The sequence below is a fragment of the Ovis aries genome, chromosome 5 (assembly GCF_016772045.2).
Source record: "Ovis aries strain OAR_USU_Benz2616 breed Rambouillet chromosome 5, ARS-UI_Ramb_v3.0, whole genome shotgun sequence".
Classification (NCBI taxonomy): domain Eukaryota; kingdom Metazoa; phylum Chordata; class Mammalia; order Artiodactyla; family Bovidae; genus Ovis; species Ovis aries.
The window spans coordinates 38,649,576-38,663,956 of NC_056058.1; the positions used below are offsets into that span (position 1 = coordinate 38,649,576).

The 14,381-nt window shown below is 36.0% G+C and overlaps 1 protein-coding gene across 1 annotated transcript in view; it reads left to right on the forward strand.

The window, feature by feature from the left end:
- The window catches only part of GCSAML (germinal center associated signaling and motility like), a 48,311-nt gene extending 41,650 nt beyond the window's left edge, over window positions 1-6,661 (forward strand). The window contains exon 5 of the mRNA XM_042250405.2: window positions 94-6,661. Within this exon, the coding sequence (XP_042106339.1) occupies window positions 94-327 (234 nt within the window). The 3' untranslated portion in view covers window positions 328-6,661. The remainder of the gene's footprint in view (window positions 1-93) is intronic.
- The last annotated feature ends 7,720 nt before the right edge of the window (window positions 6,662-14,381 follow it).

A 14,381-nucleotide genomic window follows, 5' to 3' on the forward strand; every position in this document is an offset into this window, starting at 1 on the left:
TTAGACAAGAAAAAAGGACGGGTAGTGGAGTACAGAGTTCAAATCTGATGATTGATTCTAGATCCTTGATTTCTTTTTTCTTTGTACTTGCAGGAAAATGAGAATGTCAGTGGTTGTGAAGAAGTATGCTACACTGTCATTAATCATAGGCCCTATCGGAGACCCTCCCTGAACTCCAGTGATGATGGTTATGAGAACATCACAAAGAGAGTGAGACCATTAAGAGAAGGGCCAGAAACAGAATATGCCCTTCTCAAGAAACCTTGCACTATCAGGTCTTCTTCCTGTACAGCTGAGAATGATTACGAAATTGTGCTTCCTCACTAGAATACTCCTGCCTCATCATCTTCCAGTAATAAAGATGACCAAATGGTGACCTCCAGGGGAGTCTTTCTCTTTCAGCAGTACATGCAACTTTTATTTCTGGCCAGATTTTATAAATGGTATTCTTTCATTGTACCACATTAAGAAACTGAAACATCTTGTCAATGTGGTTTGGGTAAAGCCACATAAGTTGATATAATGATATAGAATATTTGACCTCTTTTTGTTTGTAAGGTTTAAGGATGTGGAAATTGTAGGGGGGATCCTCCTTAGAACAATAAACATCTATACATATGTGACTTAGAATATCCAACTCCAATTCTACTTTCCAAATTTCAGAGGCCAGCATTTACACTCCTAATTATCTATTTCATTTTTGAGGTATAATCTACTCAATAAATTCTTAACATAATAAGACCAGTGACCAGAACCTTTGCTAACTGAGTATTTACTTCAATTTTGCCTTTTCTGCATACTGGAGATTCTTGCATGTAAATTTGTGGTAGCAGTTTAAGAATTAATGGGTTTTGATATTGGCCTTTCTAAAAGGAAAAGCTGAGTGCAATTTAAAAAAAGGAATGAGGTTTAGCGGCCCAGTGTTTTTCTTTCTGATAGTAAATCAGATAAATCTGTTCAAAGTTCACTAAAAACTAAAAGCATACTTGTACTTATAGTTTTGTTCACAATATACTAGTTAATTTAAATACTAGTTATTTTTAATGAAGAAGGAAGAATAGTGTCTGGCGTTAAAATCCAGGCAAATTGGTAAACAACCCATTTATTTTTACTTTCATTTTCAAGGAGAGTCTAAACAACTTGCCAACTTCCCATTGAGGACATAAAGGACATAATTGACAAAACATCAATAATTATTTTTTATATAGCTACAATATACTGACCTTTTAGATTACTGGCAAGGATAAATCAATAGATGTCAGCTAACTTTCTGTTTTGTTTTTCATATTTTTTCATTAAAATGACATGTGCTGTAGGAAGGAATCTGGTTTCTAGTTATTAGTTTAATACTAGACTTACTCTAAAATAATGTCTGTTATTCTTCTATGCACATTAATCTCTAACAAAATGTAAACTGAGACACTTCTCTACATTGGAGCTCCTTTGCTGCCTCCTCTACAGGCACTCTCTACCTGGAAGAGAGTGGGCAGACAGAAAATGGACAAATTAGCAGAATGTAATAGGTCATGTCAAAATGTAACTTTCCTTATTTATTAGGAATGATCTCATATAACATAAGATACAGATAATTACTATTTATTGAGCATTTGCTGGGTTCTAGTTGTATAACTTATTGGGTTTTATACAAATTTTAACTCTCTATTCTTGGTAAATTCTTGTGTTCCTTTAAAGAGATTTCAATGTGCGGAAGGAGAACTTAACAGAAATTTTATAATTCTGGAAAAGTCACCCTGTTAGAAATATGTAGAGATATTGTAGAAATCAGTTAACTTTAGGAGTTGACAAAACTAATTTTTTATTGTAGAAATCAGTCAACTTTCAGAAATGACAAAATTGTTTTACCTTGTAGAAACTTTATGAAAGGACAAAATTATTTTTTCTCTGTATGATTTTGTAGTTATTTTTCACATGTAATAAATACTTATATTCAAGATAATGACTCATTTTAATATACTTAGTAATCTGGAATTATAGGAGAAGGGGCAGTCAATAGGTCAATGAATATTACCATTTAGTAAAAGAAATATAGAAATCTAAAAGCATAGATGTGACCTGGTTGTAAATCGTATCCTATTTCTTGTGGAGATTCAGTATTTATTTTTAATGTATAAGCTGTCTTTCATTCAGCATAATGAATGTTTCACCTTATATTAGTAGTTGACATTTTGATTAGTAAACTACTGAATGAATAACTCATAATTTTTAATCTAATTATTTGCTGATGGGTATGTGAGGCATTTATAGTTTTGACATAAATAAAGCTGCTATACATTTACTTGAGTACTCAGACGTATTGGTTGGCTAGGGTTGCCAATGTGTCACAGTCTAGGTAGCTTCAATAACAAAATTTTATTTTTTCACAATTCTGGAGGCTGCAAAGCTCAAGACAAGATCAAATTGTAAGCCAGAGGTTTTCTATTTTCCCGAGACCTGTTTTATGCCTCTCTCCTAGTTTCTGATGACTTACTGGCAATCTTTGGGATTTGAAGACTTATCAGTAAGACCTTTATGTCTCAAGAGTAAGAAATAAATTTTACTACAATTCAGTGATTTTCTATGTTAGTGAAATATATAGGCATCTAGTGGTATTAGGGATGTTGAGATATTATTTCTGAGGTAAATAATAAATTGTTGCATCTGGCTACTACTATAAACAAAAAAGAGATCCAATGCCTGTGGAATTTTGAAGACACAATATTTGTGGATTTTGCTAATAACATACTCTTTATTTGGATTTGCAGCTCTTGTCTGTTTATGGAGTGACCTAAAAAGTTGCTAGTTTTTAGTGGGGCCCAAGACAAGTGACAGTTCTGCATCAGGTCCAGGCTGTTCTCTGCCACTTGGACCTTATGATTCAGCAGATCCAGCGGTGCTTGAAGTGTTAGTGGCACATAAGGAAGTTGTCTGGAGCTTTGGAAGGTTCCTATAGGTAAATCACAGGGAAAGCCCTTAAAATTTTGGATCCATCCTCCAAAGATCATTACTATCCTTTTGAGAAATAGCTCTGAGACTAAAGGTTTAATCATGGTCACCAAGTTGCCTTGCAATATGAGTTGCCTATCATCAACTGTGTCATTTGACTAAGCCATAGAATTGGGCACACATGATAATATTCCATCACATATACCACTGGAAGTGGTTTATATAACTTTGGGCCAAGCAGGCCCTGAAGGCACAAATAGGTTACATGAAGGTGTGGCCCAAATGCCCCTGGTTCCCATTCCTGCTATAGCACTTTCTTTCTCCCAACCTGTACCTATTGCTCCATGAAGAGTTTTCCACAATCAGCTGACAGGAAGAAAGACTCATCTGGTTTACAAATGGTTTTGCACCTACACAGGTATTATGCCTAAAATGAAAAGCTCTTGCTTTACTGTTCCTTTCTGGAACATCCCTGAAGAACAGTACTGAAGGGAAATTCTCCTCTCTGGGCAGAACTTCAAGAAGCGCACTTGGTAATTCACTTTTCTTGGCAGAAAAAATGACCAGATGTGCAACTGTGTACAGATTCATTTGCTATGGCCAGAGGCTTAGTGAATAGTCAGATATTTGGAAGGAACATGATTGGAAAATTGGTAAAGAGGTCTGGAGAAAAGATATGTGGTAAGACTTCTCTTAACATGTTAAAAATTATGAAGATATTTGTGTCCTATGAGAATGCTCACCAAAGTGTGACCTTAGCAGAGAAAGATTTTAATAATCAGATGGATGGGATAACCTGTCAGCCTGTTTCCCCAGACCTATCATTGCTCAGTGGGCTTATGAACAAACTGGTCATAGTGGCAGGGATAAGCTTTATGTTTGGGCTCAGCAACATCACTCACCAAGGACTACCTTGTTATGGTCACTGCTGATGGGCCAAGTGTCAGCAGGAGAGTCCAGCACTGAATCCCTGATGTAACACTATTCCTGTGGTGATCAGACAGGTACCTGGCTGTTGTTATTCAGTAGCTAAGTCCTGGCAGACTCTTTATGACCCCATGGACTACAGCATGCCAGGCTCCTCTGCCATTCACTATCTTCTGCTATTTATAAACTCTCACTATTTGAGTTTGCTCAAATTCATGTTCAATTGATTCGATGATGCTATCTGACCATCTCATCCTCTGCCACACCACACCATTCTCTTTTTGCCTTCAGTCTTTCCCAACATCAGGGTGTTTTGTATCACTCCCATTAAGGAAGGGCATTATTTTTGTTTTTAAGGAGATAGGCACTTTTTCAAGATGAGGTTTTCACTCTTTGAATGCAATGCTTCTGCCAAAAGCACCAGTAGTAGTACCAACAGTGGAATGCCTCATCTACTGTTATGTTACTCTTCTACAAGAGCATTGCTTCTGATCAATGAACTTACTACACAGAGAAAGAAGCATGGCAATGGGCCCATGATTATGAAAATCATTGATCTTACCATGCTCTCCTGAAGCAGAGGGCGTGATAGAACAGGGGGGTGATATTCTGAAGACTCAATTATAGCACCAGTTCTTTGGCAATATGTTGCTTAGTTGAGGCCAGGTTCTCCTTGGCTGTGTACACTCTAAATTAGTGGCCACTGTGTGGTGCTGTTTCACAGGTCCAGCAATCGAAGGGTGAACACGGGAGGGGCACCACTCACTATTACTTCTAGGGACACATTAGGCAAATTTGTGCTTTTAGTTCTCAGAAACTTATGCTCTGCTTGCCTAGAGATCTTACTTCCAAAAGGAGAAGTATGAAGACCAGGAGAAACAATAATGAACCAGAAGTTAAGACTGCCACCTAGCCATTTTGGGCTCATACCACATGATCAACAGACAAAAGGAAATTACTGTCCTGGTTGGGGTAATTGATATGAACAACCAAAGGGAAATAAATCGAACTGGTCATCTACAACAGAGATAAGGAAGAGTATGTCTGGAATTGGGGATATCCCTTAAGGTTCTCTTAATGCTACCATGTTATATGACTAAGGTCAATGGAAAATTACAACAACCTAATTCAGGTAGGACTACTAATGTCCCTGACAACTTCAGGAATGGCTTGGATCACCCCACAAGGTAAAAAACCCACAACTATCTGAGGTACTTGCTGAGGGCACAGGAAATATGTAATGTGTAATGAAAGATGATAATTATCCAGCTACAACCATGTGACTAATTATAGAAATGAAGATTGTAATTGTTATGAGTATTTCTTTTATGTTGCTATGCATGTGTTTGTGTTTATGAATTATATCATATATATTCACACACACACATATATATATATAAACCTGTAAATGTACAGTATATATCCATTTTACATATTACATATACATGTACATTTATATTAAGCAAATGTCTTTAAATCTTTCCTCTCATTTTCTTATCATGAAACATAAAGTGTATTGACTTTCCTTATATATATGTACATACATACACATATATACATATACATTTTAACTTTACATCATAGTATTTAAGTTATAGAATATCAAACAGAAGAGTGAATCTCATCCAAGGACTTTGCATTCTTTTTGGGGGAGAAGATTAGTATACCTTTGGGTATACAAAAGATAAGCAGAGGGGCTTCCCTGGTGCCTCAGTGGTAAAGAATCCACCTGCCAATGCAGGAGACATGGGTTCAACCTGGTCTAGGAAGATCCCACAGACTGTGGAGCTGCTTAAACTGTGTGGAGGAACTAAGCCTGTGTGCCACAACTATTGATCCTGTGCTCTAGAGCCCAGGAGCCACAACTCCTGAGCTCACATGCCACAACTACTAAAGTCCACACCCTAGAGCCTGTGCTCCTCAACAAGAGCAGTCTGCAATGAGAAACCTGCATACCACATCTAGACAGCAGCTCTGCTCAGCACAGCTAAAGAAAAGCCCATGCAGCAACAAAGACCCAGCACAGCCAAAAGTAGACAAATAAATGAAATTTTAGAAAAAGATAAGGAAAGGTGTAATTTTGCTCTTTCTCTTTTCTTTAAACTAATTTCTGAATTTGTGTCATTCACAAATTATATTTCATCCTTCTATAAAGTAAACATTTAAGATCATAAATTTTAAAGTACTGTTTAAGCTGTATTCTACATATTTGAAGACACATTTCAACAACTGTTCACTTTTTAATATTTTCTGTTTTCATTACAATTTATTTTGGATCATAAGTTATTTAAAACACATTCTCAATTTCTAGTATCAGTTTTTTTCTTTTTTCTTTTTGTTAATACTTTCTAATTATTGCTGTTGGAGAAGGATGTCTGTATAACACTAGTTCTCTGAAATTTGTCAAAATTTGTTTCATGATACAGTAAGTGGAAAAGTTTTGAAATTATATCATAGTGAGCTAAAAAAATAATGTAACTTTGGTTCCATTGTGTATATACCGATTAGATATAACCAGTTGAGCATGTGGTTTAAATAGTCTATCTTCATTTTTTTCCCTTTAAATGCGATAATTATTGAGAAAAAATGTGTTGAAAATATCCTACTATGGTGGTAAATTTGTCAGTTTCCTTTCATTCTATACCATATTTAGTTATATATTTTGAAAGATGTTATTAACTTCACGCAAAGCTTAGAATCAGCACCTCTCCTTGTAATCCTCTTATATATCCTCTTTACTTAAGCTTTATTTTTTCTAATGTTACTAAAGCCATATCAGTTTTGTTTTAGTTATTATTTGCATGATTCAATTATCTTTTTTAATCCTTTTTCCTCTCAACTTTTCCATGTCCTTATATGTTAGATGCCTCTTTTAAATAGCTTAGCTTATAGCTAAATATTGTTTTTCTAGTCCAGAAAGTCTTGACACCTTCTTATTTATTTATTTAAATTGAGATATAACATTGTATTAGATGTATATATAGTTAACATACATCATCACTCATAAGTACACATTGTTTTCTCATGGTAAGAACTGTTAAGATTTACTCTCTTAGCAATTTCTAAAGATACAATACAGTATTGTTAACTATAGTCACCATGCTGTTATTACATCCCCATATCTATTTGTCTTTTAACTTGAATTTTGTACGTTTTAAGCACTTTTACCCAGTCCACCCTGTTATTTTTTTATTTGCAGATTTAGTACTGTTTAAGAAGATGTGTATGGATGCCACACAAGCAAAGGGTGGACCACAACTTGTCTAGGCTGCTCAAGCAACCATCTAGATGTTGTTGTGATAATTTTTTTAGATGTGATTATCATTTAAGTGTGTAAATTTTTAGTAAAGTATATAAACATTTATGGGCTTCCCTTGTGGCTCGGCTGGTAAAGAATCTGCCTGCAATGCAGGAGACCTGGGTTCGATCCCTTGGTTGGGAAGATACCCTGGAGAAGGGAAAGGCTATCCACTCCAGTATGCTGGCCTGGAGAATTCCACGGACAGTCCATGGGGTTGCAAAGAGTCGGACACGACTGAGTGACTTTCACTCACTTCACTTAACCTTTTATAATGTTGTGTGGGCCTCATCCAATCAACTAAAAGCCTTAATTAAAAAAGACTGATACAAATCAAGAAAGAAAGATTTCTTTCTAAGACTGCAACATAGAAGTCTGGCCTAAATTTCCAGACTCCTGTCCTACAGAATTCAGACTCAAGATGCAGCTTCAATTCTTACCTAAATTTTAAGCTGTCAGACCCACTTAGAAATTTCAGGCTTATCAATCATTACTTTTGTGTGAGAAAATTCTTTCTCTGTCTCTCTATGGATAGATAGGTAGATAGACAGATGATAGATAGGTAGATAGATATAGATATAGATATAGATGCATTTTTTGTATTGGTCTGTCTCTGCGGAAAACTCTGCCTAGTAATCATTATCTGTTCATCAATGTATCTTAGGTATTTAAGCATTTAAAAATAAATCTCAGAGACTTCCCTGGTGGTCCAGTGGCTAAGAATCCACCTTGCAATGCAGGGAATATGGGTTTCATCCCTGGTCGAGGAACTTAGATCCCACACACTGCACAGCAACTAAGTTTGTGTGCCACAACTAGAGAATCTGTGCAGTGATGAAATGAAATTCATGTGAAAGGAATTCACAACTGCTGAACAACCATGAAAAACCTGTCAAAAAAAGATACCCCACATCCAAAGACAAAGAGAAGCCAGAATGAATCAGTAGAAGGGGTGTGGTCATAATAAAATCAAATCCCATACCCAGCAGGTAAGTGACCCACAAACTGAAAAATAATTATACCACAGAAGTTATTCCACAGGAGCATTCTGAGCCCCATGTCAAACTTCACAGCTGGAGGTCAGGGAATGGGAGGAAGAGTCCCCACAGAATCTGGCTTTGAAGACCACTGGGGTCTGATTGCAGGACTTCCACAACACTGGAGAAAACAGAAGCTCCACTCTTGGAGGGCACACACAAAGTCTTGTGCACACTAGGACCCAGAGGGGGAAAAATAGTGAACCCATCAGAGACTAGGCAAGATCTGCTTGGCAATATTGAAAGGTCTTCTGCAGAGTTCAGGGTGGCTATGGCTCAATTCAGGGATGAAGACACTGGAAGGATCAGTTCTGCAAAGTACTCATTGGAGTCAGCCCTTCCAGAAATAGCCACTAGCCCCACCAAACAGTCTGTAGGCTCCAGTGCTTGGTCACCTCAGGCCAAACAACAAAGAGGTTGGGAACACAGCCCCATCAATCAGCAGACAAGCAGATTAAAGTTTTACTGAGTGCAAGACTGACCACCAGAGGGACAATACCCAGCTCTACCCACCACTAGTCCTTCCCCTCAGAAAGCTTGAAAAATCCTCTTAGTCTCATACATTAGAGGGCAGACATCAGAATCAAGAACTACAACCCTGCAACCTGCAGAAAGAAAACCATAATCACAGATTCAACAAAGTGAAGCAGTAGAGGAATATGTACCAGATGAAAGAGCAAGATGAAGCCCCAGAAAAACAATTAAGTGAAGTGGAGATAGGCAGCCTCTCAGGAAGAAAAGTCAGAATAATGATAGCAAGGAAGATACAGGATCTCAGAAAAAATTCTTTTATTTAAAAATTAGATATGTTTGACATATGTCATGCATGTTCTAGTCATCCAGTTGTATCTGACTCTTTGCAGCCCCATGGATTGTAGTCCACCAGGCTCCTCTGTCCATGGAATTTTCCAGGCAAGAATACTAGAGCAGTTTGCTGTTTTCAACTTTAGGGAATCTTCCTGACACAGAGATCAAACCCGTATCTCTTGCATCTCCTGCATTGGCAGGCAGCTTCTTTACCATTGAAAAATACTGGAGTCCCAAAAAGAGAAAAAAGAGAGAAGGGGGCTGAGGACATATTGAAAACATATTAGGTAAAACTTTCCCCAACCTGGGAAAGGAAACAGACATCCAGGTATAGGAAGCACGGAGAATACAAAAAAGAAAGTCCCAACGGGACCACATCAAGACAAAGTGTAATTAAAGTGGCAAAAATTAAAGAGAAGATAGAACCATATAAGCAGCAAGTGGAAAGCAACAGTTATGTACAAGTGAGCTCTCATTATACTATCAGCTGACTTTTCAGCAGAAGCTCTGTAGGCAAAAAGAGAGTAATGCTTTATATTGAAAATGATGAAAGTGAAAAACCTATAGCCAAGAATAGTCCATATGGCAAGGCTTTTATTCAGATGTGATAGAGAGAGAAAAAATTTCACAAACAAGTAAAATTGAAAAGGTTTAGCTCCATGAGACCAGCTCTACAATAAATGTTAAATAGACATCACTAAATGGAAAAGAAAAAGCCACAATTTAGAAATTTTAAAGCTATAAAAGAAAAAAGTCTAATGGGAAAAAGCAGGTATGCAATAAAGGTAGTATAAACCTTTTATAAAACTAGTAGAAAGATTAAAAGACAAAAGTAATAAGATCATCCATAATAAAATTAGCTAAGGGACACACAAAAGAAAAAAATATAAATAAGGATGTCAAAAACAGTAAACATAATGGGAGAAAGTAAAAATTCAAGGTCATTAAAATGCATTTAAATATCAGAAACAAAACAGTTACATACATGTGTATATATATACACACACACATATTTTCTATATTGCTATATATAAGCCTCATGATAATCACAAGCCTAAAATTTGTAATAGATAAAAACACAACAAAGAAAAAATCCAAACATAAGTTAGTCATCATATCACACAGAAGGGAAGGAAAGAAGAAAGAAACACAAAAGAACTACAAAAAAAATCTTGAAGAACTACAAAAACAATGAGAAGAATGGCAATATGTACATATTAATACTTATCAGCAATTTATTGATTTACATTTTAAAATTTACTTTTTATTTTATACTGGGGTATAGTTTATTTACAAGATTGCATTAGTTTCAGGCGTACAGCAAAGTGATTCAATTCCGCATATACATATATCCATTTTTTCAGACTATTGTCCTGAATAATCCTTAATAATAATAATTTTTTCCTGAATAATAGGTTATTATAAAATATTGAGTAGAGTTCCCTGTGCTATACCTTAATCTTGCTGATTATCTATTTTATATATTTTAGGATATACATGTTATTCCTAATTTATCCTGCCTTTCCACCTTTCTCCTTTGGTAACCATAAGTTTCTTTTTGAAGTCTGTGAGTCTGTTTCTGTTTTGTAAATAAGTTTGCTTGTATCACATTTTTTTTAGCTTCTGCAGGTAAATGACACCACATGATATTTGTCTTTCTCTGTTGGACTTATTTCACTTAGTATGCTAATCTCCAGATCCATTATGTTGTTGTAAATGACATTATTTCATTTTTAATGGCTGAGTAATATCCCATAGGATATGTATACCATGTGGACACTCAGGTTGCTTCTATACGTTGACTATTGTAATAATGCTGAACATTGGGTGCATGTATCTTTTGGAATTATGTTTTTTCCAGCTATATGCCCAGAATTGGAATCCTGGATCATATGGTAGTTTTATTTTTATTTTTTAAAGGCATATTCATAGTATTCTCCATAGTGTCTATACTAGTTTACATTGCCACCAACAAGGTGAGAGGGTTCTCTTTTTCTCCACACCCTTTCCAGCATTTATTGTTTGTAGGCATTAATGATGATGACCATTCTGACTGCTATGAGGTGTTAGCCCATTGTAGTCGTGACATGCATTTTTCTAGTAATTAGCAATGTTGAGCATCTTTTCACATGATTTTTGGTCACCTGTATGTCTTCTTTGGAGAAATGTCTATTTAGATATTTTACCTATTTATGGTTATTATTACTATTTTTCAGTATATTGAGTTTCATGAGCTATTTGTATATTTTGGAGATTAATCCCTTGTCTGTCACTTTGTTTGCAAACATTTTTTACCATTCTATGGATTGTCTTTTTGTTTCATTTATGGTTTACTTTGCTGTACAAAAGCTTTTAATTTTAATTAGGTCACATTTATGTATTTTTGTTTTTATTTTCATTACTCTAGAATGTGGATCTGAAGAGATCTTGTAGCAATTTATTTCAAAGGGTGTTCTGTTTGAACACTCTCTGTTTTCATCTAAAAGTTTTATAGTATCTGCACTTTCATCTGGCCTTTAATCCATTTTGTGTTTGTTTTTGTGTATGGTGTAGAGAATGTTCTAATCTCATTCTTCTACATGAAGTTGCCAGGTTTCCCAGCACCACTTATGAAAGAGACTGTCTTTTCTTGCCTTCTTTGTTGTATATCACTGACCATAGGTGTGTGTTGGTTTATTTCTGAGCTTCCTATTGAGCTCCACTGATCAATATGTCTTTTTTTTTTTTTTTTGCCAGTACTATACTGTTTTGATGACTGTAGCTTTGTTTTAATAGTAGAGTCTGAAATCACAGAAACTATGTCTTCCAACTTTATTTCTTTATACTTAAGATTTCTTTGGTATTTGGGATCTTTTGTGTCTCCATACAAATTAAAAAAAGTTTATTCTATTAATATGAAAAATGCCATTGGCAATTTAATAGGACTGCATTGAATCTGCTTTGGGATAATAATCATTTTCACAATGTTGATTCTTCCAATTCAAGAATATCTTTACATCTGTTTGTTTAATCTGCATTTACTTTCTTCAGCATCTTAAAGATTTAAGAGTATAAATCTTTTGTTTTCTTAGGTCATTTATTCCCTAGCATTCTTATTCTTTTTGATGTGATATTAACTAGAATTGCTTCCTTAGTTTCTCTTTCTGAATTTTCATCGTTAGTGTATAGAAAAGCAACAGATTTCCATGTATTAATTTTGTATCCTGTGACTTTACCAAATTCATTGATGAACTGTGGTAGTGTTCTGGTAGCATCTTTAGTTTTTTCTATGTACAGTATCATGTCACCTGCAAACAATGACAGCATTACTTCTTTTCCAATGTGAATTACTCTTATTTATATTTTTCACCTCTGTTGCCATGGTTAGGAATCCCAAAACTACATGGAATAAAAGTGGTAAGGGTGGACATACTTGTCTTGTTCCAGATCTTAGAGGAAATGCTTACAGCTTTTCCCTGTTGAGCGTGACATTAGCTATGGTTTGTCATATATGGTTTTTATTATGTTGTGGTATGTTCCCTTTATGCTCATTATTCAAATCCCTTATGATTATTCTGTAGAAGTGACAAGTAGATTCAAGGGATTAGACCTGATAGAGTCCCTGAAGAACTATGACAGAAATTCATCATATTGTACAGGAAACTGTGATCAAAACCATCCCCGAGAAAAATAAATGCAAAAAGGCAAAATGGTTGTCTGAGGCGGGGGGGGGGGTGTCTTACAAATAGCTGAGAAAGGAAGAAAAGTGAAAGGCAAAGGAGAAAAGGAAAGATATAGCCATCTGAATGCAGAGTTCCAAAGAATATCAAGGAGAGATAAGAAAGCCTCCCTAAGTGAACAAAGCAAAGAAATAGAGGGAAAAAACAGGATGGGAAAGACTAGAGATTTCTTCAAGAAAATTAGAGATAGCAAGGGAATATTTCATGCAAAGATGGGCACAACAAAGGACATAAATGGTATGGACCTAACAGAAGCAGAAAATATTAAGAAGAAGTGGCAAGAATACACAGGAAAACTATACAAAAAAACTCTTAATGACCCAGATAATGGCAATGGTGTGATCACTTCACCTAGAGCCATGCATACTATAGCGTGAAGTCAAATTGTCCTTAGGAAGCATCACTATGAACAAAACTAGTGGAGGTGATGAAATTCCAGTTGAGCTATTTCAAATCCTAAAAGATGATGCTATGAAAATGCTGCACTCAGTATGCCAGCAAATTTGGAAAACTCAGCAGTGGCCACAGGACTGGAAAAGTTCAGCTTTCATTCCAGTCCCAAAGAAAGGCAATGTTGCTCAAACAAGATTAAGAGCTATAAACTTCCAGTTGCAGAATAAATGAATCACATGTATGAAATGCACAGTGTGGGAAATATAGTCAATAATTATATAATACCTTTTTTTTTGGTGACAGATTATAGCAAAACTTATAGTGGTGATCATTTTGAAATGTATAGAAATATTGAATAGAACTGGACATGGAACAACAAACAGGTTCCAAATTGGGAAAGGAGTATGTCAAGTTGTATATTGTTACCCTGCTTATTTAACTTCTATGCAGAGTACATCATGAGAAACGCTGGGCTGGATGAAGCACAAGCTGGAATCAAGATTACTGGGAGAAATATCAATAACCTCAGATGACACCACACTTATGGCAGAAAGCAAAGAAGAAACAAAAAGCCTCTTGATGAAAGTGAAAGAGGAGAGTGAAAAAGTTGGCTTAAAACTCAGCATTCAGAAAACTAAGATTATGGCATCCAGTCCCATCATTTCATGGCAAATAGATGGGGAAACAGTGGAAATAGGGACAGACTTTAGTTTTTTGGGCTCCAAAATCACTGCAGATGGTGACTGTAGCCATGAAATTAAAAGATGGTTGCTCCTTGGAAGAAAAGCTATGACCAACCTAGACAGCATATTAAACAGCAGAGACCTTTGTCAACAAAGGTCCATCTAGGCAAAGCTATAGTTTTTCCAGTAGTCATGTATGGGTGTGAGTTGGACTATAAAGAAAGCTGAGAGCCAAAGAGTTAATGCTTTTGAACTGTGGCGTTGGAGAAGACTCTTGAGAGTCCCGTGGACTGCAAGGAGATCCAACCAGTGCATCCTAAAGGAAATCAGTCCTGAATATTCATTGGTAAGACTGATGCTGAAGGTGAAACACCAATACTTTGGCCACCTGATGTGAAGAACTGACTCATTTGAAAAGACTCTGATGCTGGGAAAGATTGAAGGCTGGAGGAGAAGAGGACGACTGAGAATGAGATGGCTGGATGATCACCAACTCAAGGGACATGAGTTTAAGTAGGCTCCCAGAGTTGTTAATAGATAGGGAAGCCTGGTGTGCTGTAGTCCATGGGGTCGC